This window comes from Diabrotica undecimpunctata, chromosome 7 (assembly GCF_040954645.1).
Source record: "Diabrotica undecimpunctata isolate CICGRU chromosome 7, icDiaUnde3, whole genome shotgun sequence".
Lineage (NCBI taxonomy): Eukaryota > Metazoa > Arthropoda > Insecta > Coleoptera > Chrysomelidae > Diabrotica > Diabrotica undecimpunctata.
The window spans coordinates 137,790,794-137,816,606 of NC_092809.1; the positions used below are offsets into that span (position 1 = coordinate 137,790,794).

A 25,813-nucleotide genomic window follows, 5' to 3' on the forward strand; every position below is an offset into this window, starting at 1 on the left:
AGGATTAGGTATCATTGTGCAATGAGATTGGGAAACCACAGAAAACCAATCTCCCCCGTCCTTGTTGTAAATTAATCGACTCTGAAGGAGTGTGTGTGGTGCGCGCTTGTGTAGTGTGTGTGTAGTTAAATGATATGTTGGGTGAATTTTGTTTATGATTGATAGTGTGAGTTTATTGGTAAAGTATTGTGTGAATTAGTAAGTGTATGTATTTGTGTTTGTATGTATAGGTGTGGATGTGTTTAGTTACGGAGTTGGGTGAAGGTTTGATTGATTCGGTTGTTGAAGTGGGATGTGGTTATGGCGTATCCGTATAGGGCATTGGAAATTTGGTTGATTGTACGGATGGTCGCGCTTCTCTTTTCAGGGAAGACGTTAAATAGGGTCATGGATACGAAATGGATGATGGATTTCATGTCGGAGGATAAGTCGTATGAGGGAATTTGTTTCGGTGTGTACAGTGGTTGAGTTTGGTCATAGTTATTAGGGAAAACATTTCTGTGTGGACATCTGGGTGAGAAGGCGGGATGAGGGCAACTACAGTTCGGGCATTTTGGATCGGATATCTTGGGGCAAGCAGAGGATCTATGATTTTGTCCGCAATATGGACATGTGTTTGATTTTTCTGGGCATTCATTGTGGAAATGTCCTCTTTTGCAACATTTCGAGCAATATTTCGATCGAATCGGAACGGAGTTGCCAGATCTTGGGATCTCGCAATTTAACCGTTCGCCCTCGATTTTGATACCACTCGAAAGTGCTTCGGCGAACTTGACTTCAGAGTTAGTAAATACTCTGATATAGGAGGTGGGTTGGTTAGTGGAGCGGGCAATGATGCGAATCACTTTGGTAAAAGGGAAGTGGATTTCGGATAAATTATCCTCGATGTTTTTTGTGGAAAGGTTTTTTCCGACGCCGGCTATTATGAATTGGTATATAGACGAATTTTTAGGAGCGGGTGGTGGATAATCACTTTGATGAGATATCCCAAAAAAAGGTTCAAAAGGTCGCCCAATTTTTTTTAAACAAATTGTAACAATCAATTTTTGCGGAGAGTACAAATTATTTTTAATTTTTTGGATCATTCTGAACAAAGTAAGTCTCTTGTAGTTTTTCTGTAAATTTTCAAGGCTAAAAAACACAAGTAAAAAACATATTTGAATTCACTAAGGACCTAAATTCAAGTTCACACTATGTTCTATCATCTCCCGAGATAAGTATTTTGGACCTATTTCATTTTAAAACATTGTTTATTAATTGTTTATGAAGCGCTTATGACAGGACGGGCGCTCGAGCTGCGTCGTATCTAAGAGAGAGAAACAAGAGGCCACAAATTATTGCTGGTTTAAATTCTCATTGTACAAATGAGCGCCCGCTCTGCCATACGCGCTTCATTATCAATTAAAAAACTAGTTTAATACTTATTTATGCACCAAAAGTAAACTTTGATCCGATTGTTAGAATCGGAGTTGTAACAATTTTTGTGAAAAACAATTGCAAAATAAGAATTCGATGGGGCCTTTCCAAGTATAACTAGGCTTTCATACGTGCCGTTAACTTTTAAGCTTTTTCAAAAACCTGTAACCCTTTTCGTTGCCGAGATATAGATATGGTTATGCTAGCTTTACCGTAAACTTAGCATAGCCATTGTTTCTCGGAAACGATTACAGCAATATATTGTTTCTTGGCGTAAAACTAAAACAACAATAAATTAGCAATTAATTACTTGCGGGTCACTTTTCTAGTTTCATCGTTTTTGGCAGATATCTCGATTTTTCCAAGGATCAGTTTGCGCTAGGGGATGATGGAGTAGTTTTAGGGGATTGTCCAATATACAACTCAATAGCAATTAGTAATTAGCAATAAAATATGTCGCCAAGATGAACTGTGTAGCCTTAATCATTGGCGAGATATTTCTCGGAAACAATGATTATTTTTATTATATTGTTTTTTGGCGTAAATTTCGGCAATAAATTAGCAATCGATTCCTTGTGGTTTGCTTTTTGGCCCATATCTCGGTTTTTCCAAGGGTGTGTTTTGAGCTAGGGGATGATGGGGTAGTTTTTGGTAATTGGTTAATATACCAATCAACAGCAATTAATTAGCGCCGCTATATAATATGCTGTCAAAATGAGCGCTGTACTCCTTTTCCTTTTTCTTGTCGAGATATGGCTATGGCTATTATTATCGCGTGCTTTAGTCTGTGGACCAATGAGCACGTCGATGCTCAACACCCGCCTTCTATCTTCTATACAATTTACGATTGGCCAATTGGCTTGGAAATGTACATATCGATACGAAAGAAAAAGGTATAAAAAGGGTGCATTTTCCAACCAGCAGTCTAGTCTTGCTCCGGCTCCCATAGAGGGTCTCCTATACCCTGGGAGCCCCTTTCACGAGGCTATGCTCCCCACTCGTCCATAGACTCTTTTGCTTGAACCTTTCGACTACCAAACTGTGTTTTATTGAAAGAAATTACCAAATTGAGACAGAAACACAGAGGAAACTTCGATTGGACTGGTCGAAGCCCTCTGAAGAGCACCTAGCGAGCCGACATGGGTTAATTCTTGCCAAGACCCAAACCTCCTTATGGTGACACTATACTAGCTTTACCGTGAAGTTAGCATAATCATTGTTTCTTGGAAACGGTTGCAGCAATAAATTGTTTCTTGGCATAAAAATTTGTCAATAAATTAGCAATAAATTCCTTGCGGTTCGCTTTTTGGCCGATATCTCGGTTTTCCGGGGATGAACTAGGGAATAATGGGGTAGCTTTTTGGGATTGGTTAATATACCAGTTAACAACAACCAAATAGCAATAAAATATGTCTCTAAGATGGGCCCTGTATCACTTTTCCTTGCCGAGATATAGCTATGGCTATGCTAGCTTTACCGTAAAGTTAGCATACCCACTGTTTCTCGGAAACGGCTACAGCAATAAATTTTTTCTTTCCGTAATAAATTAGCAATAAATTATATTGTTGGTCCGAATTCGGCCTTATAAAAAGGCTGGTGAAAATCAATGGTGAACTGATTAATAATCTTAGATACGCTGATGACACTGTTATCTTTCGCAATAGTAACCAGAACCTTCAAGAGTTATTGGATTGGGTAAACACGACAGGAAGAGAAATGGGTCTAAAAATGAATGCTTCTAATACAAAATTTATGATATTAATCGCCAAACTCACGACAATGCTTCCCTACAGATAGATCAACAAAACATTGAGAGAGTTACTCACTTTAAATATCTGGGATGCTACATTACAGACCAACTAGACCCAAGTAAAGAGTTCAAATGTAGAATTGAAGTAGCTCGCACGTTTCTAAAAATGAAATAATTCTTCTGTAATTACAGCTTAAACCTAAAAATTTCGTCAAAGAATGACCAAATGCCATATTTGGTCAGTGTTGCTACATGGCGCCGAGATCTGGACTCTGAACGCTGATACGATCAATCCCCCTAGAGGCGTTTGAGATGTGGTTGCTTAGAAGAATGCTCCAAGAAAAAACAAGAAGCATTTATAGCCGCTTACACAAATTCGTATGAAATTCAAGCCGCAATTAAACCAGGCTAGATCTTAAAGTAAATACAATAGATAATACCCATGATGCCACGTATTTTATTTGATTATTACGTAGCAATAATCGAATAAAAGATGTATAATAGTAATAATTTAACTACAAATAAATAATTATTTGGGCATTCTGACCGAATACGTACCGACTGTAGATCAGTTTCATTGTACAAACGTCTTACCTTAGGTTTTTAAATAAAAACCCCAATTAAATTTAAATACTTTCAGATATAGATTTGTTTATTTATGTTTATATTATTAAAACCTTTTAAATTTGTCAATTTCTTAAACATACAATTTCATGTTGCAAAACTCAATAACAACAACAAAGGAAACTATTATCAATGTGTTTGTACAAAAATTAATATATTTGCGTGAATATTAACACAGCAAATTAATTATTATTTTATAATTATAGATATTTAGAGTAAGAGATTTAATTAAAACGATAACTGAATGCAGTCTCTGAACTTTTTAAAGATAACTGTTAGCTCTTTGCCAGAACTTATTTTTATGTTGCGGTATAATAATATAATGAAATTTGTTGTGCATGTTTTGAAATCATTAACGAAACGTTGTGTTAAGTCCAGGATATATCAGATGTTTAGTAGTAAATATTTAAATTAACAATGATTTAGTTTAATTAATACGAGCAGGGAATCTTCACTGTGCGTCATTAAGACCTGACGAGATAAAATAGCATTAAGTACCTACTGTATTTTTAAGCAAATAAACCTTGTCTTCATAAACCCTTGAAAATTCAGTAAATAGACAAGATATAGCTAGATAAAAGACAGCTAAAAGCTAATTGTAACCTTTTTAGTATTAATTCCTTACATCTTACTGTTATTTACATTGTAACAATCTATGACTTAACAGTCTGTGACCATTTCAGCTTCTATACCAGAACCAAAAACTGAAAAACAAATAGTCAAGCGGCTACATAGGCTCTTAGAAGCACTAGGTAGTCTGTAGTCTAATGTGGAAATGCTGAGAAGACCTCGATAGAATGGCAGAATACAACAGTGTCCAACTGGTATGAGGACAGGGTCATCAGGAAATACATGTGAATACAAGAGCTGATAAACTTGCCAGAAGAGGATCAGCTACAAAATATTTCACCTCATAGTGTCAAAAGAGACCATCTGCGACCAGAAAGGACCTCTATCTGAACACAATATAACTCTCACTAGAAACATGGCAAAGCAAGTCATGAATTTAGTACCATCAAGACAAGGATGCGCAACAAGGGTGGTGGCAAAAGGTGGAAGAGTGAAGAAGCAGTTGATGCTGGCGGACATCGTCGAATCAGTGGAGAAGTTTGCTGGTAGGGAGGAGGTGTAAAGTAGTTGGAAAAATAAGGCAACCAGGGGAGAAAGTAGAATTTGTTATGTGGAGGTGGATGAGGGCATAGCTAGAAGACTTCTAGTGGCGGAAAGAATAAATATCGGGATGGTACACGTCACAGTGAAGGAAGGTCATATATCTCACGTCTACTTGGTGTCCCAAATTCAGGGGAATTATCTGAAGAGCAAGAGGTGAAGGTGGAAGACGGGTAGAAAGTTACTGACTGAGCGACAAATTGGTGAATATGCGTGAAAGAGGACATATGTTAAGAGTGCTACAAACAAATGTGGGGAGGGCTAGGCTAGCTCACGACCTCGCTGTGGTCTCCGCGACCGAAAGAGAAATTGATATCGCAGCCAAACCCCACGTTAGTGCGAAGTAGCTAAATGGTTCGTGGATACGTCGGGCTTTGTACGAGTGCGGATACTTAACAGAAGACTGAGGGTATATGGTATTGATAGGATGAGGGACTTGTGACGATATGTGTGGACAGAGTAAATGTGGTATGCTGCTACAATGTCCAAGATAATTGGGAAGAGAGCGTGTAGCTCTGGGGGAGTTCAACGCCAAAGCAGCAGAGTAGGGTTTTCCGATAACGGACGCTCGTGAACCAATGCTTATGGAAAGGATAGGAACTCTGGACCTAGTTGTCTTAAATAATAGTCGGGAACTAACGATCGTGAGGGGAAATTCGCGTTCATATGTCGATGTCACCTGCGCCACACAGAATGTGGCAATAAAAATGAGACACTCGGTAGTGCTGCCCAATGACACTGCTACAGAACATCGATATATTGGCTTTTCGATGATCGAAGTAGGGACTACCAACGTGGACTTATCAGTGAACCCAAACAGGAAGCAGAGGTGCAAATATAACAGATTGGCAAGCTTTTAATGAGTATTCTAGATGGATGATAGAGAGTAGAAGATGCCAACTGTCATCAGCAGAAGGACTTTAATCACTGATAAGAAAAACTTTGAGGAATTGCATGAACAGGGTAGATGAAAAAAGAAAATGCCCAATTGGTGGTTCGAAGAGATCGCCAATAAGAGGAAGGATTGCATTGCCTTCAGAAGACAGGCTATGAGGTCAAGAGGTATAGGTGAGGAATCGAAGCTAGCAGACTGGATATGGGGTCAGTCAGGCATACAAAATCGTAATGAACCAGTTCAAGCTGTACTCTCGGTATGAGATATCATTAGACAGGAAGCAAGAGGTTGCCCGAGAGCTGTTCCCACCCGGCCACTGGCATGGGGTGCAGTGGAACGCCAAAGCTGAACGAGCTGTACCTTTTACCACAGACGAACTAAACGAAGCGTTGAGTGGGAAGAGAGAGAAGATAAGGCAGAATGGGAGGTGGCGAGATTGAATAAATGAAGACATATGAAGAGAATGTGGAGGAACAGAGGGAGAAATGGATTCAGTCGTAGTAAGTGCGAAAATGTGTGAGAATTGAGCGTGAATGAGAGATCGGGTGAATGCTGTGTCGACTTTGTGACCCAATCAGGGCGGTTCGGCTAGTAATTCATGGTTGAGGAGAGTGTTTATTTAACAGGTAGATCTCTGGCATTGATGACGATGGTGTCAGAAAAAACATCTGCATGCAGTCTTGGCTATCATCGCGACCACGCTGTCATCATCATCCAGCCTCAAGAGTCCACTGCTGAACATAGGCCTCTTCCTCATGTTTCCAACCCCGTCTATCTTGCGCCGCTCTTATCCAGTTTTGATTGAGTCTTCTTAAATCGTCAGTCCATCATGTAGGTGGTCGACCGACGCTTCTCTTGTCTTCCCTTGGCCTCCATTCCAATAACCACGCTGTGAATACTGTATAATTGAGGCTGGAAAAGGCGGTTCTATCGATCTTCACACCCCGCCCCTGTCAGATTAATAGCATTAATTTTGTTTTTGGATCTGCGATGATTTTCTAAAGACAGGTGGCATATTCTGCACTCATTTATTGACTACCTTTCGGTTTTCTGCTAATTTTGCTGTTCCAATATTATGACAATGTTTACAAACTTTCATTAGACCTGATTTTGAGGTGCCACCATCCAATTTGTTTCTTATTTCTTGATCTTGCTGGCCGGGCCAGGTACAGATAGTCCTGAAAAAACTACAGAGGTACAACTTTTGTCCACAGAGTGTCAAGTTGATCCAATCATACCTAGAGAACAAGGTACAATTTGTGAGGGTGTCTAGGGTGTTGTCAGGGGAGAGTGTTGTTAATATTGGTGTTCCTCAGGGTTCCTTCCTTGGACCCATAATATTTCTTGTTGGTCCTTGCTTTATGAAGCAAGGACTAACACGGCTGTTTTTGCTCTTAGGGACACCCAGGCTGAAAATGCAGATGTGACAAGTAAGAAGTTCCTTGGGATACACCTGGACTCCAAGCTTCAATGGGGTCAACATATTCACTATCTGAGTAAAAACCTATCAAAGAACTTATATGTGCTCAGAAATCTAGCATCAGGCATTTTACACAAGGTTTTATGAACAGCTTATTATAAATTTTAATTAAAAATGTATTTTATAGTAGTTAGGAATATCTGGAATTTCAATTTTAAACTATTTTAACTTAAACTAATATGTGTTTTTATGTAATTAGAATTTAAGATTTATTAATAGAGCTATTGTTCTGCTTTTATTTTGACATATGTTAGGCTACTGGCAAAATTACAGCAATAAATGAATTTGAATTTGATCTGTGTAACTTTCTGCATGAAAGTTAATTCCTTTGACCCTATTTCTTGGCACCAGTCAACACGTTTTGGGTTTCTAGAAGAAATTTTCGTTGAATTGACACAGCTGTGTTCCTCTCAGACAATTAAAAAATATCACCTTAATAATAACTACCTGAAGTCACTAATAAACACTAGAAGGCACATGAAACTGTACCAAATGGTTCCAATTGGACAACTAAATCAGGCCACTCACCATTGACTGATCAGCAAAACCCTAAGTACCTTGATACAGTATTGTCTGTGTTACCATTCTAAGATCTCAAATTTTTGGCGTTTCTCTTGAATCTGTTTCCATATTTTATTCAATGATTATATAAAAATATATACAGAAGGATATACATGAAACAATAAATACACATATAAAACAATCAAATAAGTATTTAACTGTATTTATAAACTATATAAAAACTTTTATTTTCAAATACTGTTAAGACACTGACATGAACTGAATATTAGACAATATAATTAGCACAATACAACAACAAAAAAGAAATAAACAGTACCAACTTATTGGAAGAATAAGAATAGAACACCTCCAATAAGTTACTACCAGTGTATAACAGACATCATTTAGAAAAAAAAAACCTGCAATAAAGATCATGAATAACATAATTTTCCTTTTTTCACTTAAGTTCACAAGTGAGACAATTGTGAGCTTATTAACTTAGTGACCCTTGACAATTGACAGCAATTATCATTCATTGGCTTAACTAAAACTGTTTTTAGGTATTTTATAAAACGATATAGGAACTCAAAGCAACTTTAAAGTGCAAAACAAATAAGACTGATTATTTACACTGCTCATTAAAGATGATTGACTGCTTTGAATATGACAAATAATAAATATTTATGTCTTAACCCCAAATAAGGGCAAGAATCACCCCAAAATTTTTAAATCGCATTAGGATCCTTTTAAAGCTATTGCAATTCTTTTCACTTATTTATTTACTGATTAATGTATAGGTACACCATTTTTCAATACAAAGTGTATATGGTGAAAAGTTTAAACAATAATTTACATACATACAATAAGTAAAAAACTGTAAGATTGTTGTTTGAACATGTTGATTTATAAGTATTTTGAGTATTAATTATAATTTGTTTAATGGTAATCTACTTTAAATGTTGGAATTACTAAATTGTCTGGTATTAACTTCTGAGTCCAACCCATTCCAAAAGAGTTTTACTCATTAGTTCAAATATCAGAATAATCATGATCACTCCTTACCAAACTCATTTGGTCTGAGCCGACATTTGTCCTGGTCTTCTCCTTTTTTATTTTTGCTTGCCATATTTCCTTCACTGGTCCTATAACTTTCATTCTTTGTAAATGTGTTTTACAAAGATGGTGATACTGATTTTTCTAAGATACTTCATTTCTACAGCCTGTATTTTGCTTTTTTGCCTCTGTTAATACCCATGGTTCACACCCATATTTATTTCTGATTTTCTTTTTTATTTCTTACAAATTCAGTATTCATTGTATGATACAGGTTTAGATATCCTGTTCTACATTGTCTTTTATGCCCAATCTTAGATATTGATAGTTTCTTACTTGTACTATCTATTCCTTTTTTAAATTTTTTATTAAGTATATTTTATAGATTTTTATATCTAAATTCTGTTTGTCCTGTTACTATCATAACTTTTGTTTTATTTATGTTAATTTTCATTGTATATTTGTTTAAAATCTCATTGTATATATTGCAAATTTTTCTGTAATTTATTGCTCCATGTTCTCTGCTAGAATACAAATACTCCTTCCAAAATGTCTGCCCTTCTTAAGTCTCTATATTCTACATGCATTTGTTCTTGTTTTTAATGTGTATTTCTTTATTATTTCATTCATATGTTGGACATAATATATCTCTTCCTTCTCTCAGACCTTTAATTGAAAATGCTCCTGATTGTCTTTTCTGACTGATTACATGATTGTGATGGTTTTTATATTTATGTTCCTCACTGTTCTCATCATTTTATTACTGATTCCTCTTTTCTTAAACATTTTCCATTTCTTGTGACTTTATCAAAAGCCATAACAAGATCTATAAATGCTATGTATATATGTTTTTCTTGTTTTTGGAATTTCTCTATTGTTTGTTTAACTGCAAATATGTGCTTCTGAGGGAATTTAAGTGGCAAAGAGAGATATTGAGAACCATAAAACATTTTCTTAGTATCATAATGTGATCCATTACCACTTGATTGGTTTTTGCCATTTGACAACTTTTAGTTACATTACATTTAAGTAAGTATAACAAATTTTAGTTGACATTAATTTAGAAGGTATATTCACCAAAGAATGGTAATACTTTCATTTTGACATTGTTTTATTTTTAAAAAACTATGTTTAGAATGATTCAAATTCAACAAGAAAATAATTAGTTTTCTATATAGAAAAAAAAAAATGAATAAACCAGTACATTTTTTTGTTAAATAATTAAAATAATATAAACAAACAAACTCCTATCAGCATAGTCAAAACCAAAATATCTTTATTGTGACTTCATACACAGACATAACATTCCCCATAAAACAACAACAAATTTGACTACTTTGAATAACATCCCCAATTACATCCATAATATAGGAAAAAGTAAATATAAAGATAGTAAAGAGAATAGTGAATAAATAAACAAAACTATATCAATTAGATATTTGTAAATATGTAAAGCTTTGGTAAATAGTGGAGCTCAAAGAAATTATAGCCCAGTAGTAGATCTAATTCAACTATAAATAAACCACATAAAGCAGCACTTTTGTACAGTTGTTTTATTCCTTTTGTACAGAGTATTGTACTTCGTATGTAATAATTTTTGTCAGCTGTAGTAGCCATATTGATGAAATTTACGTCATTTAAATCCAGGGCACTTTCTGCTACAGGTGGAATTTTCAAAAGCAATTTACCTGATGTAAGGCTGTTAATCCATCCACATTTGCAGTATTAATGTCAGCTCCTTTATGTAACAATTCCAACACTTCTTTTTTATCACCAGCAGCACAAGCGGCGAGAAACACACATCCCGAAGAGAATTTTATTTTACGAGTTTTTTGTTTCGGTGACACTGGTTCTCGATTTGTATCGGATTCTTCCCAACGTTTTAGTTGGTCTGCTCTTTTAAACAGAGCTGAATTAGATCGAGTCTCTAGCGACATGATTATTTAATAATTTTAGAATGCACACGGTCGGCCACCATTACGGATAATATAAATTTCTAAATTCTTGACGCACATAACAGAGGGTGCGGTTGGCAAAATGCAAAATAAACTTCATAAACTTCAAACTAAAGTGCCATCTTTTAAAATTCATGACAACTAAGAACTGTAATTAATAAAGTTTTTTACTTTTGCACTCGTAACTGCTGTCATTCTAGAATTAACTTTAATTTACACTTTATTTTGACTGACGTATTTTTAAAAGTAAATTATTACGAACCTTAGTAAAATATTTGTCAGGGCAATGCAGAATAAACTAAATAGCTACTAAATTTGGATCTATAATCAACATTATATGACCCAGAATCAGAGATATCTGCCATCAGAGATGTTGCCAATTTGACAAGAATAAATACAAAAAGTATTTAAGAAATTATTCGTTATTATTAAATATTTAAAATATAACAGTGTTTGTTTTGTGTTAAAAAGTAAACAAAATACTATATATGCATTATTGTTTTAAAGTCAAAAGCCCATATTATCCAAAAATAAATTGTTTGGTTGAAGAACCAAGTGTACTGAGTCAAAAAAAAAAGAAGATAGAGTTATGTTGGCAATGGCATCATCATGCCAAAGCCAAGCTTACGTGGAGAGTTCCGGTTCCTTTTTCTTTCTCTTTGCGGTCGTCATTTTGAAGTGAGTGGTTGTAGGTGAGAGCTTACTTACAAAAAATTCATTTTTGTAGATAATTTTGAATTTTAATAATAGTATTCGTTGAATTTTTAAACATTTGTGTAATACACATCTAAGTAATACGAAGATTTCTTATTTTACCTGAATTTTCGAGTTTTATTGTAGTCGGTAAGTAGATGCATAATTCAGCCATTTTGAATGGCGTGGCGTCGTTACCGAAATCATTCATTTTCTTTTATTTTGTTACTAATAGGTATCAGTTAATATGCCTAGGGGTAGATTCCCATCGTCTCCTAGAGGAGGTTACAGAGGCAGTTCCAGAGGAAGCTCCAGAGGAAGTTCCAGAGGACTTTCTTCCTGGAATGGCTCTCCGCGTTCAGGAGGATATCCTTCGAGCAGATATCCATCCGCAGTGGAATCAAGAAATCCCTATGAGCCCAAATATTCGACTTCAGAGAGATTTAGAGAAGAATATAAGCCTTACAGAGCTGTGAGTGTTTTAAGTATTTTATTTTTTTAATTAGTTTTGATAGTACCGGCATATCGATAATAATACTTACAATCTATCGATTATTCAAAGCGGGGACTCACTTGTTTAGTAAAATGTATTATCCACACACTGCCCTACACAATAAAATATAATCGGAGATCTTTGACCTCGTTAAACCTTAAACCAGCCATTTTCTAAATTTCATGTTTTAGTATCATCTATTGCTAGTTCTATCAAACATATTCCTAATATATCTACCAAATATTAAATATTCCTCGGCTTTTTCTTTTCTTGATTTTGTGACTTTTGAACTCTGCTTAAAAATAAATATCTCAATGTGTCCTTTTCACAACCATTTTTCTATTCTTCCAAGCTTGTGATATTTTCACTTGTCGCATTTGCAAAACTCTAGAACTATCAATTTTTAAATCTTATTGCTACTGATGTTTCATTTTTAATGTAAATTTCAACACTGCCAAACACCAGTATCTTGTTCTATTGTGCATCATTTGTAACATTCACTGCAACATTCTCTAGATTTTGTCCTAAATTTCACATTGCTAAAAAGTTCAGAATTCTAAGTACATTGTCCACAATTTTAAAAGGTAAATGTTCTGATGTAAGGACCTCCTTAATAGACAACTTAAATATAGTGTCACATGAACCTCCATAAAACAAAATATTGGTGAAAATTTGGTTGCAGTGTAACATTAATTTTTCAATCCTGTAAATGAAATTGTTTGGTAAACTAAAACCAAGCTCAAAGGTGAATCTAGTTTAGGAAAATATATATCATTTGTGGTGTCTATATTGGAAATAATTTACAGGAATATAGCACCAGTGTTATGGTACGGGAAAGAAGATCCCCTGAGCGTAAACGTTTGAGGGTGGAAGTAAGTATTGATAAAATATCATTTTAGTTTTTACAGGCTACCTGAGGAAATGGACAAATTAGAGTAAACCAGAAATGTAACTTTTTATGAATCACCTTGCCAAAAATACAAATTTTAAATCATGAGAATATACTTCAGAAATGCCCAGAGATTGGCTAATGCTTTTAACATTTATTATTTTATTAAAAATATTAAAGCGGTTTCATTTTGAAATAGTTTAAAAAAAATTACAAAAAAAAAGAAAAACTGCTTTAAAAATTTAGATTTTGTTTGTAAACAAAGAACACTCCTAGTAGTGTTAAAAAGCCTTGAAAAGTTTGGCAATTAGGGTGAATCCTGTATAAAAAATAAAAAAATATTTTGATTTAAAGGCTAGATAGGCTTCATTTTTTTAACAGAGCACACATCCACAAAAACAGTTTTTAGAAAGTGCACATGTTGATATAAAAGAATGCTGCTATTCTTTATCTAGATTTGACAATACTAAAACAATATTCTCTAGTTGATGAGCCTTTATGGTTTGACAGTAAAGAAGAACACTTTTCAAAACTGATGTGCTATTTAATCTATGTTGTCCAGGCTCCTAGTTCCAGGCATGAAAGTTACTATGGTTCGAGTAGACATGAAGCACCATATGAAAGAAGACCAAGTGAACATCACTCTACGTTGTCAAGAAGGGAAGAGTTCCGTAGGCCTTCTGGACCTCCACCAAAACGCGGTTCTTACCGTGGAAGACTTAGTTCAAGGGGCTCGTCTAGTATAAGAGCTAGGCGAACTCTAGTTCCTGGATCATATTCTATTCGCAGGAGAGTTCCACATATCTCTGAATATGCAAGGAGGCTTAAGATAGCTAGAATCAGGAGGTAAATAAAAATACAGATTTTATTCATTGATTGCAGAAAAAATGTGACAATATTGTGATAGTTGTGAATAGTTATGCAGAAACTGGACTTTTGATTTTATTTTATTTGACACTTTTTTACTTGATTTTTATTTTGAGAAGCAAAAAGACTTTTCCAGTTCACTTGAGATGATATGTCAGCACTTTGTCACAATTCAATATAAGTGTGGTATAAAAATGAAGAATTGATATTTTAAGGTGATTAAATGCAACTTGTTTATAACACAAACAGCCAGAATAGCTGTTAATTAAAATACCTAAAATATAGAGAACCAATGTTGCACAGTTCTGACTATTAATAGACAAAGCTTTAGGTATTTAGATCAGTAAAAGATTAATTTAACATAGCTAAAATCACCTCAAAATATTGAACTATGCCAGTGAATGTGAAATTTTACGAAACCAATATTAAGATACATACCCATTATAAACTTTTGAGTCTGCACCTATGTTTGTGATATGGGACTTCATGTTAGTAATTGTAAAACATTAGTTTAAAGACTGCTGTAGCTATAGATTGTATGACAATTTATGAAGAACTCCCCATGACCAGTTCAGCTGATAAATGATATGCCTTGGACACATCTCGATAGTTTTAAATGAACCAAATGTAGCAGAGATGGTTAAAAAGGGTCAGCCTATGTACACTTCAGGATATTCCATCAATTTGTTTACCCGAATGTGTATTTGGCAAGACGACAGTGCAAGGTTTGTAGGTGGACAGAACAAGCAGATGCTTCCGTATTAGTTTTCCAATAGTTATCCAATTTTTGTAAATTTATATTTCTATAGAAGACCGATACATCCAATTGATACCTCAATTCAAATTAGTTGCAAATTAATAAATTTGACTTTACAGTTTTAATAAATGTTTAATTAAGGAATTAAGGTAGCAATTTATCGTTTTGTAAACTATCATATAATTGTAAAAGTTTTATTTGACACTGTCAAAAATGTCGTATTACCTGATATATTGTTAATTGGCCTTGTTAATTGGGCAAGGGGCTTAGATGTAACATTCTAAAAGACTCCTAATCACACAAGGTCCTATTAATACCTTGTATAATCCCAGAATGTATTTTATTGCTTTTCTGATTCATGGCAAGGTTACAAAACAACATTCTTATATAATGCATTTTAAATTGTAATCTCATTTGTGAAGAAAATTTAATATTTTTCTTAGTGTGTCATATATATAGTTCGTATATTTAATTTTTCCTAAATTCTAATTTGATCCTTAGTAATTGTTTCTTAATAACCATTACTAGAAATTATGACAATTATTTTATTTGATTTGGTTAACTAGGTGAAACTTTGTAGATTAAAATTGCTACATAAAACAGTGAATTTTTTACTCATTATTTCATCCTCTAGGTGGTCTTTTTATATAAAATGTGGATAAACATTTAAAATTTTGCAAATACCAATAATCAATTGAGCCTATGTTGTGCAAATTTTCCTCTCATATAGTGGCGATTTTTTAACAAAATCATCAATTTTTCATGTGTAGATGATACATCACATTAATTTTCCCATGGCTTTCTTGCAAACAAATCGTCCCTAATTTTCACAATGGCTTCTTATTTAGTCTAATTTTAATGCAAAATTGTTCCATTTTTGAAAAATAATTGCCAAAATAATTTTTTTTTCGAACTTGGATATTTATATTTCTAAAAAGTAACCTAATAAAAATAGCTTTACAGATATTGACAGTCTCATATATAACTTCTAGTTTCTGATCTTTTAGATAGTTATACTTAATATTTAAGTAGACATTTAAGGAATGTTGTTATCAATTTTACATGATTTCTCTTAAACATTTGTCTAATTGATGTGTCATAAATTAGGGCCATTGCAAGAAGACATGCCATAGAAGAAGCTGAAGCTGAAAATGGAGAAGCAAAAGTAGAAATTGATAGTGGAGCACAAACCACTGAAGAGGGTAAGGATAATGAAGAAAGAAAAGAACAAAGCAAAGCTTTCATCAAACTGCAATGCCCTCATTGCCACATGCGGGCTTTGACTTATAAGAAATATGAATTGCACTTGGGTAGCCGTACCCATTCTGTTGCGATGAGAAGAGTTGCTTTTAAGCAAAAAGCTATCCTAAGTAAGTTTTGTAGCAATTTTTTATTGAAATTTTTTCAGTTCAACTAGCCCATTTGCACAATCTTTTATGAATCATATTTTCAGATCAAATGCGCCGTGCTCAGAGAAGTACTCAAAATGAGTTGGAAAAGAATGCTGAGGATCTTGACAATGTAACTACTTACTGTCCTCTATGCAAACTGAATTTCAAGCAAAAGAAAGCTGTGCATCAATTATCTGAGTCACATGTTAACATGAAAAAGTTCTTGATGCCAACTTGCAAAGTTTGTACCCTGGCCTTTAAGAGTCCCATGTCTTATGAAAAGCATTTGTGCTCTGTGGATCATATTAAGGTAAGTTGTCTTTACAAAAAATTTTATTGAGAAAATATATAATTTATCATGATGCTTAACCATCTTTCGGGTCTGAGTTTAAACTGAAAGACAATTTTTTTCCTTACTGATGTTTCCTAATTATGGTGATAATTATATTTAGGAAGAATGCTGGTAATACTAACAGTTGATTTCTTTTGTAGCGTAAACAACGAGGAGGCGTTGATGATGATATAGAGAATTTCACTACAATTGATTCAGTTGGAGATGGTGAGTATAAGTATAAATATTTTATTTCAGAATGGTAATTTTTATTTTTTTTTTAAGATGAAAATGCAGAAGGTGGTGAAAGTGTAGGGTTGGACAAAATCCGTAAAATTGAAGCCTACTATTGTGACTTGTGTAAGATGTATCTTCAACGAGCAGATGAATCTGATATGGCTCCTATTTTGGCTCGTCATTGCAAACAACGTGTGCATATTCAACGTTACAAGGTAGTAAGCAAAAAGGAAGGAGTTAAAGTTGAGCCAAAAACTGAAGACCAATCTAAAGAAGAGGATAAGTTGTGGGCTGATGTTGATAAAGACCTGGGCGATATTTTAGCAGAGGCCCAAGGGAACAAGAGTTCGGATGAAGATGAAGATTCTCGTATTAACGGTGAGAGATATGATAGGTAAGATTGTTTGAACCCTTTTTTGTTTTGGACGATTTGCCTTGTTAATTGGGCAAGGGGCTTAGATGAGTGATTCTAAAGACTCCTAATCACACAAGGCTATAGACATACCTTGTATAATCCCAGGATGTATTTTTATTGCTTTTCTGATTCATGGCAAGGTGACATTCTTAATTTTTGCATGGCTTAGTGTACATCAAAATTTCTACAGATTGATGTCTTTTTACAAAAGGGAATCGGTTCATATCGTTTTATTGCAATTTAAACAGAAGAGCTGCAATTGTAGTTTTGGTTATCACTGACGTAGTGTTGAACTTTATACAAAGATCTGCAGAAAAAGCAGAATGTAAAAGATAAATTAGAAATTCCATATAAACAAATTAGCTTTCTGTAACAATTTTTCATACAATAAATAATTTTTTCTTGTTTCAACCTTTTGGAAATTGGCATAATTCTTATTCAATGTTTTCTTATGCACAAATAAAATTTTAATAAAACAGTTGCTAATTTGTAATTTACTTTCCAGGTTTAAACTAAGTGAGAAGGGGGATGAAGAAGGAGCAGAGAACAAATTGATTATCAATGACGTAGCTGAAGCTAAATAAATATTAATTACATTTGTGTCTGGTGTTTCAATTAGAATTTAGTGTACTATTTAAGGTGTATATTAGTACTTAAGGTATTTGTGTAGTTCATGTTTACTCATAATATAATTATTCATATGTATTTCATTCCTTTCGAATACAATCAATTTATGTATTTTAGTTCGTAATAAATGTATTAAATGTTACTGACGCCTTTAATTTTTACCTTATAGATACTACTAATTAACTAACAAAATGGAGATAAAAGGAATTCTGCAGAACTTCAGAATTAAAAACAAAATGCAAGAACTATAAAATACTTAAAAGGGGAAGTGAGTGAACTTGCAAATGAAGGTAAGTGTGATAAACAAAGAAAGTAATAGTGTTGACTAACACCCCCCAAGTAAATTTTACTGACACCTGTCTAAGGTCATCTATGAAAAGGATCTAATGAAGGCATACTTAAATATGGACACATGAGTTAGGGTTATGTGTTATGTCCCCCACAGGTGTCTGAATAATATAAGTTCTGTGTCCGGTGAGGATCATTGCAGGTGTTATGCAGACATGATATGTATTTGATTTTGCTCCTCTACAACAGATTCATACCACATGAATCAAACAGCTTTACCAGGAAGCCTCACATTAAACTCACAGCTGTCTCTTATAAAATGCAACCCATGTTAGTTAGGCAATGATTTTAAATATGGAGTCATTATACCTTTGGTTAACTTCTACTTGGTGGGACTTGTGGTCTGAAGAGTTTTTCGTTTCAGTTATCTGTACAAATTTTTAATTGCATATTTGGCACAGGTAAAACATATCAAGTTTTGGTTTTTCAACTTAAAGGTTGAGCTTTTTGATAGAAGTGGGTGCAGGTAATGATTATTTGAATAATTCCTCCATTTTTTGTAAAGTTATGTAAGATGGTAAATACTGTTTTGAAGTATGCCTTCGTGAATAGCGACTTTCATACGGTGGAAATGAAAATGTTTTTTTTAATTCTATTCGTTTGTCTTCACTAATTTTCATTTTTCGTAGTCTTTATTCTCTTATCCTTTACATCAGTATCTATGATGGTACATAGTATGTTAGTTGTATCTTAATGACGATAGTTACAGTGAAGTTTTTGTTTAATTGAGAACAGCCACGACGGATAGGTTCCTCCTTTTTTCCGTTTATAAAAGGAGAATAAACCAAAGTTCTCGACTCTCTTGTTCTTAAGCGACGTGAAACAGTTTCTTTCACTTGAATAAGAGATGCCATTTATGTTGCTCTGTATGAGTAGAAAAAAATGTCACTCACCCTTCTCTAAAAGCGTTTTTGTTTAGAGTTCTACACATTGTTTACCCCTGCCTGTTTTCACTTTTTTACCTCAGTTACTTTCAAACTCCAGAGTAGCTAGTGATTTTATGTATATATTTAGTTTTGATGGAATGTACATACTACATTCCTATAATATTCCTATCCACGCTGTCTTTATCGATTTCAAACAAGCATATGATTCAGAAAACTGACAAAAATTACTGAAGTTATTAAAAAAATGGCAATCATCAATGTATGCATGAAGATCAAATACAACGGAAAACTGTCAGTTTCGAAACCAAACAAGGTTTAAAGCAGGGAGGGAGACCCTCCGTCTATAACCCTGTTTAATCTGTATCTAGAATGGGTGCTAAGAGATAGCAATTTAAACAAAACAGAGACTTTAAGAATAAAGTGCTATGAGATATTGGCTTATGCGGATGATATTGCCATTCTGGCTAGATCTGCAGATGTATTGAGAGACGTGTGTAGTGTATTGCAAACCTCATCAGAAAAACTCAACCTAGTCATAAATGAAAAGAAATCAAAGTATATGAAATTCACAGTACCTCAAACAAGATAAAGAGAACAGGTAATCTTCAAGATTGAAAATGCAGACAACGCCCTAGAATTAGAACAAGTTGAGAATTTCACTTACCTGGGAACTAACATATATGAGAGCGTAAAAGATGACTGAGTTGGATGCAAGAATACATTTACACAAAATCCTTACATCTAAAAATGTGTCGAGACGAGCCAAAATACATATATTATACAAAACATTGAGACTGACAGCCCTCTATGCAAGAGATACACGAGTGCTAAACCAAACACAAGAAAAAATAAATCGATGGGAAAGGAAAATGTTAAGAATATTTAGTGGTGTTAAAAAGGGGGAGGTATGTAGAAGAAGAACCAATGCCGAGATCATGAGTTTTTTAAAGGGCCTGCGATATCAGAAAAAGCATCAAGATTGAGATGGTTGGGACATTATGTAAGAATACCAAAAATATATGTAAATATGGAGATAGGTGACAAAAGGAATACCTCGACCAAGAAAGAGATGGTTAGATGAAGCGCAGAAAAGGATCTTAAAGAGAAAGGTGTTAGAAATTAGAGAGGAAAAACTAAGGACCATAAAGAATGGAGAAGAATATTGTCAAGGTATGGGCCTAAAAGGCCCGCGTTAGCAATACATACATTATATATATATATATATATATATATATATATATATATATATATATATATATATATACACTCGCAATCATAAAATCCGGGTCACCTTGAAAATTTTAAATTTCTTGAATATTTTTGCATCTTGTGCAGTAATAACCTTTTTTTCAGGCTAATGTATTTTTTATTTGTCATCAATGTTTGTTTTGAAAGAAAAAAAAACGGGTTTTTATTGTTTTTATCGAAAAAGCAGAAAACAAACCAAATTGTTGAAACAGACATACAAAAGAAAAAATGAAAAATACAGAACATGGTAAAACATCAGTAGAATTTCAATGACTAATATCGTGTATTGCCTCCCCTTGCTCTAATAACCTCTTGCAGACGACGGGGCATATTCTCAATTTTTCTCCGGATTACATATTGTGGTCTGTTACTCCACTCTCTCACTAACAGATCCTTAAGCTCCTGTGCGTTGTTAGGAGGAAGTGTATGGGTTTGAATACGTTTTTTAAAATCGTCCCAGAGATGTTTGATGGGATTCAGGTCCGGAGACCTAGCTGGCCAGGGTAACCTCGTAATTCTAAACTCGTCCAAGTATTGCATACTGATCCTGGCAACGTGTGGTCGCGCATTTCCTGTATAAAAACGGCGTCTTCTCCAAGCCCTGCCATGGTGGGCATAACATGTTCTTCCAGAATCTCCGTAATGTACCTTCGTGCAGTTAAGGACCCATTTTCGATGAAGGGTAATTCTGTGCGGAAGTCAGAACATACACCTCCCCAAGCCATGACCGAGCCTCCACCAAATGGCATTCTTGGAGCAATGCAAGCTTGTGAAAATCGTTCACCGGTTCTCCTCCAAACTCTTACACGTCCATTGGATCCAGTTAGGCAGAAACGGGATTCATCTGAGAATAACACTTTGCTCCAATCGTTAATTCCCCAATGCGCGTATTGTCGAGCAAAAGCTAGTCGTGCAACTCGATGCGCCCGGCCAAGTGGCGGTCCTGTAGCCATTACCCGAGAAGATAGTCCAGAAGAACGAAGTCTTCTCCTGACTGTTGCAACGCTAACATTACAATTTCGTACTTCCTGTAGGCAATTTCGATGCATAACCGCAGTTGAGGTCTGGTTTCGTATAGCCTGAAACACAAGGAAACGGTAATCTCGTGCCGTGGTCGTTCTTCTTCGTCCAGAGCCAGGTCGTCCGGTTAGCAAACTCGTCTTCTGAAAGCGTTGAAGCACTCGTTGAACCGTAGAAAGGCTTACGCCAACAGTTCTTGAGACTTGCTGTTGAGTGTGACCGCCTTCCACAAACGCAACAATGCGTGCCGTTTCAACAATAGTCAAGGCATTTTTGGCAAAAAATAAACAATAATAAACACTAATAATGGCACTAATAAACACTAATGGTGGCAATAATAAACGTTTGTTTCTTGCCTTTGACCAGAAAGTCGAAGCACAAATGAGACATTTAAAACAAGCGGCAGTTACAGGTACCGTTCATTTTGGTGTATAGTGTAAGTGTATAGTTTTCCGCGAAATCGGCATTATTGGAATTCTTTGTTACAAAGGAAACTGCTAAGCCGACAACAATTCTTAGAAACATGCATTAGTTTGTATTTGTGTTATTATTATTTACGATAAAGCTCGTTAAAAATGAAATAACGGCGATTTTCAAGGTGACCCGGATTTTGTGATCGCGTGTATATATATAATATAAGGACGCTCAAATCCTAGTCTACACGATCGACAAGGTCTCATGCAAAGCATTAAGAGCCGCTCATTTCGAGGCATATTGCAAACTTGGAAAAGTATCGTTGAAAACAATCAAACAACTGTGGCTTCGATGACTCTAATCAGAGTCCTACAGGCAAACCTCTAGCATAGTAAGGCAGCTCCGGCAGAATTTACTAATATGAAAAGTTTCTAGTTCGATGTAGCTTTGTAGTTTCTCCAATTCAATTCTTGTTGCTTCTGTGATCAATAAATGAAATTAATATTAAGGATATTTATAGAAATTAAAAACTACCGAGAGAAAAACAGTTTATTGTTGAAATTATCTCCAAAAAAATTAAAAAAAGGAAATATATTACATGTGGATTGAAAGTACACGGTAAATGCAGGACGAGAATCGTTAGAGAACAAAATAAATACCCTTGCCTAAATATACAAAAAAAATCAATCTACTATTTTTAAAACAGTAACATTCATATTACAATCTTAAAATTATTTTATTAAAGAATATTCAGTTATTAATAAATTGCAGTTTAAATATTTCCAGGAGATTTATATGTACTTTAAGAATACTAAGGGTATTAAGAATAAAACCATATTATACAATGCGAGCAAAAAAATCAAGTTATGATTATTAAGGTTTCTGGTAGGTTTACAAAATTATCGTCTAATCTTCTGTATACATATCGAATTCTTTATATCTGATATCTGACTAATTCTGCCGATTAAATACATAAAGAAATTGTAACCCTCATTAAACGAGGTAAAATTACTATTTTGTCAAGAAAACTGCAAATGTACCTACTACTCAAATGTAATATTATTGTTAAGATCAGTAAATTTAACCTAATGAAAAAGTATAAAATTACTCATTGCTATTTTCCCCATCATTATCATTATGGATTTACAACCCTTTGTGGGTCCTAGCCTCCTCAAGAATTTGTCTCCAGTCTTCTCTATCCATCGCGCTCATCTATGTTATCAAGGAACCTTGTTCTGGGTCTCCCTCTTGTTTCTAGCTGGGTCATTTTGTTCCATATGACGTCGTTTTCTATAACAAGCGGCTGGCAGATTTGTGGTTGAGTGCTTATTTTTATGTACTTCGTTTTTTTGCTGTTTATTATTAAACCCATTTTTGTAGCTGATTCTTTTATTGTTACATACTTCTCTCGTACAGCGTTTTCCGTTCTCCCAATAATATTAATACCATCAGTATAGGCAAGGATTTGCACCGATTTGTTATGAACGGTGTTTTGATTTGTGACATACGTATTACTTTTTCCAGAGCCAGATTGAAAAGTATACAGAAGAGAGTGTTTCCCTGGCGCAGCACGTTTTTTGTTTAATTTATTATTAAAGGTTCAGACAGTTCTCCCTGGATTTGGACTCTACATTCAACTTTTTCAAAGGTTAGTTTTGTTAAATTTATCAACCGATTTGGCACTCCTAGCTCTTTCATTATTTTGAACATTTCTCTTTTATTTACAGAGCCGTAGGCTGCTTTGTAGTCTATAAATATGTGATGAGTATAATATGCCATATTCCAGTGTTTTTTTTTCTAAAATTTAGGTTAATGTTGCAATCGGATGAATTGTTGATTTACCACCTCTGAAACCAGCCTGGTATTTTCCTATCATTTGTTCTGCATATAGTGCCATAAGGTGACATAGTATTGTGTAAAATATTTTATACGCTGCATTTAAAAGCGTAATTCCTCTGTGCTTTCAAAGATATCTCCTTTTTTGTGTACAGTGCAAAGTCCAATATTCCAATCACTGGGTAGGGATTTCTGTGTTTATATTTCTTTTACAATGGAAACATCCCTGTGCTAGGGAAGCAATAAAAAAGAGTGCTTCAAAGAGACTGTCTTTTATTTTTAACTAAGCTTTCGCCACATAATTTTTGGGCTTCGTCTGAACTACGCTAAAATAGAAAAACATTTTTTAAAATAAAATACTATATTCTTCATGAACTTACCAAAATTTTGATAGTGTGATGTTATTTAGTGGTATTTTCGGAACAAGAGTACAACATACTATGTGCGGTAAATGAGAAGATTAAACTCTAGAAACAACAGCAATTATGCCGTTAAAATTATGCTGGTAGTCATAATGTAAAATTTATCAGTACCATTGCTGATGTTTCTAGAGACGAATCTTCTCATTTACCACATAGTATGTTGTACTCTTGTTAAAAAAATACCACTAAGTAACTTGTAGTTCTGACGAAGCACAAAAATTCTGTGCCCGTTTTTTATTGCTTCCTTAGCACAGGATTATTTCCCAGTTAAATAAATATATATATAAAAATAATGACGTTAAAGATTTTCGGTCGCCCAAAGCGTTGATTGAATAACCCAAATCCATTGGGTTATTCAATCAACGCCCAAAGTTACTAGGTAGGTTTCTGAAAACCAATACTATTCGTTAAATATGTCAATCGAAATGGATATTACATACATATACAGGTCCATACAGTAAACGCTCGCACTGTTTTGGTGATTTTTGTACTACTGAATATCATTTTAGTTTCAGTCAAAATTTACCTGCGACTGAACGTGATCGACAACGGAAACCGAAGTCAACTGAATTTTCCGTCACCGACGCGCGACGGCAGTGGGGCTTGCCGCCAAATAATTTGGCAAAATGTTTAGTTACATCCATTTTTGTCGAATATTACAACATTTATAGTATAAAAGATTGTGTATTTTGTATCGTTTACAAAAAAGGTCAAATGAATTAAACAATATGGAAATATTCAAATTGCAAAACACTATCTCAAACTATACAAAATTATTTCAAATGTATACTTGCGTTTTAAACGATCTGTTACATATGAACATGTAAAAATATCGTGTTCAAAGTCAGCCGATTTTACATAAACAAATAATTAATAAAAAGAACAAAACTCATTAAATTAACATGATACATAATTTAAAACAAGTAACTGCCACTTAAAAACCATTATATATGTACATGTAATGCTTTCTAAGGATTTAGTATAGTATTTCCACAAACAATTGAAATTAAAGACTCATCGCTTGCTATAAGGTTCTTTATATTCAACCAGCATGCATAAGCGCGCTCCAGAAATTAGCTAATTTGATGTGAAATTAAAGTAATCACACTTATAAATTCAAAGGTAATTACCAACAGAAAAGAGTGACCAACGGACCAGTCAAATAGTGAATATAAAGCGATTAATGACATAAAAATTATTTTATTGGGAATTTATTAAACACGTACCCAAACAGCATTTTTTTACAATAAGCACTATACTGCAATATAAAAATGTATATATTTTTTATAAAGGAACATTCCTCGTAGTATTTAGGTTTTCTGTTTCAATTCTTAATAGCAAAAGTTTCTCGCAGAAAACAGTTCTCATTTTGATCCGAATTTTTTCTACGGTAAGCTTCCGCTTTTGTTCTCTTCTATTTTAAGTTACAACCTGCCAATGGATTCTTTTTATCGTGTGCTCATCTATAACATCTCTGCAGTAACAGTATGGACATTCTTTACTCCTTATTTTGAAAGACAAATGTCCACAATTTCCTGGTGCCTCTCTATTTTTCATACAAATCTTAATAAGTTCGATTTTAATGACTTACTTTTTGATGTAGCAAAGTGTTACATAGAATTTGTATCATTAGTTTAAAATTAATTATAGGACATGTGTACTTCAGATATTTTCTGTCATCCAAACTAAATGGCGCTTTTTAGCGTAAATATTCTGTTAAAAAGAAGGCTTGGCTGAGACGTGCGACTTCGGCTCTATCACTATCTATGAGGTCCAACAGACCAAAATATATCATAATGTGAACGAAGACAGACTTTTAGAGAGAAAAGAAAGGAATTCAGTCTTCAGGACTGTCACAAAATAAGATTTGTGACAGTCCTTCCACTTGGGACGTGAGAAACAGAGAAAAAGGTTTAAATGAAGGAGACACGATATGGTCAGAAATGAGTGGCGAAGAAGAGTAAGGAACAACGACCCCTGAAAGGGGAAAAGCTGAGGAAGAAGATAATGAAATAGTACTTTCACAAGTTACAAATATTTACCTTCTGCCTCTAAAACGTATCGCGTTATTTTGAGTTGTATCCTTTTTAACAG

At 34.3% G+C, this 25,813-nt stretch overlaps 2 protein-coding genes across 8 annotated transcripts in view; one reads left to right on the forward strand and one right to left on the reverse strand.

The window, feature by feature from the left end:
• Mbs (Myosin binding subunit) overlaps window positions 1–11,144 on the reverse strand; it is a 127,511-nt gene extending 116,367 nt beyond the window's left edge. For 2 of the 6 annotated variants that reach the window (XM_072538304.1, XM_072538306.1), the window contains exon 1: window positions 10,578–11,140. In XM_072538304.1, the coding sequence (XP_072394405.1) occupies window positions 10,578–10,826 (249 nt within the window). In that variant the 5' untranslated portion in view covers window positions 10,827–11,140. Of the gene's footprint in view, window positions 1–10,577 lie in introns of all 6 variants that reach the window. The other 4 variants (XM_072538305.1, XM_072538302.1, XM_072538303.1 and 1 more) reach the window with 4 other exon arrangements.
• A 343-nt stretch (window positions 11,145–11,487) lies between these two features.
• Window positions 11,488–17,686, forward strand: Ciz1 (Ciz1 zinc finger protein). Of its 2 annotated transcripts, none has more exons than XM_072538308.1 (9): window positions 11,488–11,687; window positions 11,773–12,009; window positions 12,837–12,902; window positions 13,482–13,765; window positions 15,651–15,913; window positions 15,997–16,244; window positions 16,427–16,493; window positions 16,551–16,896; window positions 17,423–17,686. In XM_072538308.1, the coding sequence occupies exons 2-9, from the start codon at window positions 11,785–11,787 to the stop codon at window positions 17,499–17,501; spliced, it is 1,578 nt and encodes a 525-aa protein (XP_072394409.1). In that variant the 5' UTR covers window positions 11,488–11,687; window positions 11,773–11,784; the 3' UTR covers window positions 17,502–17,686. The 2 variants fall into 2 exon arrangements, with proteins under 2 accessions (XP_072394409.1, XP_072394410.1); XM_072538309.1 differs by having other exon boundaries at window positions 16,551–16,880.
• Window positions 17,687–25,813: the final 8,127 nt, after the last annotated feature.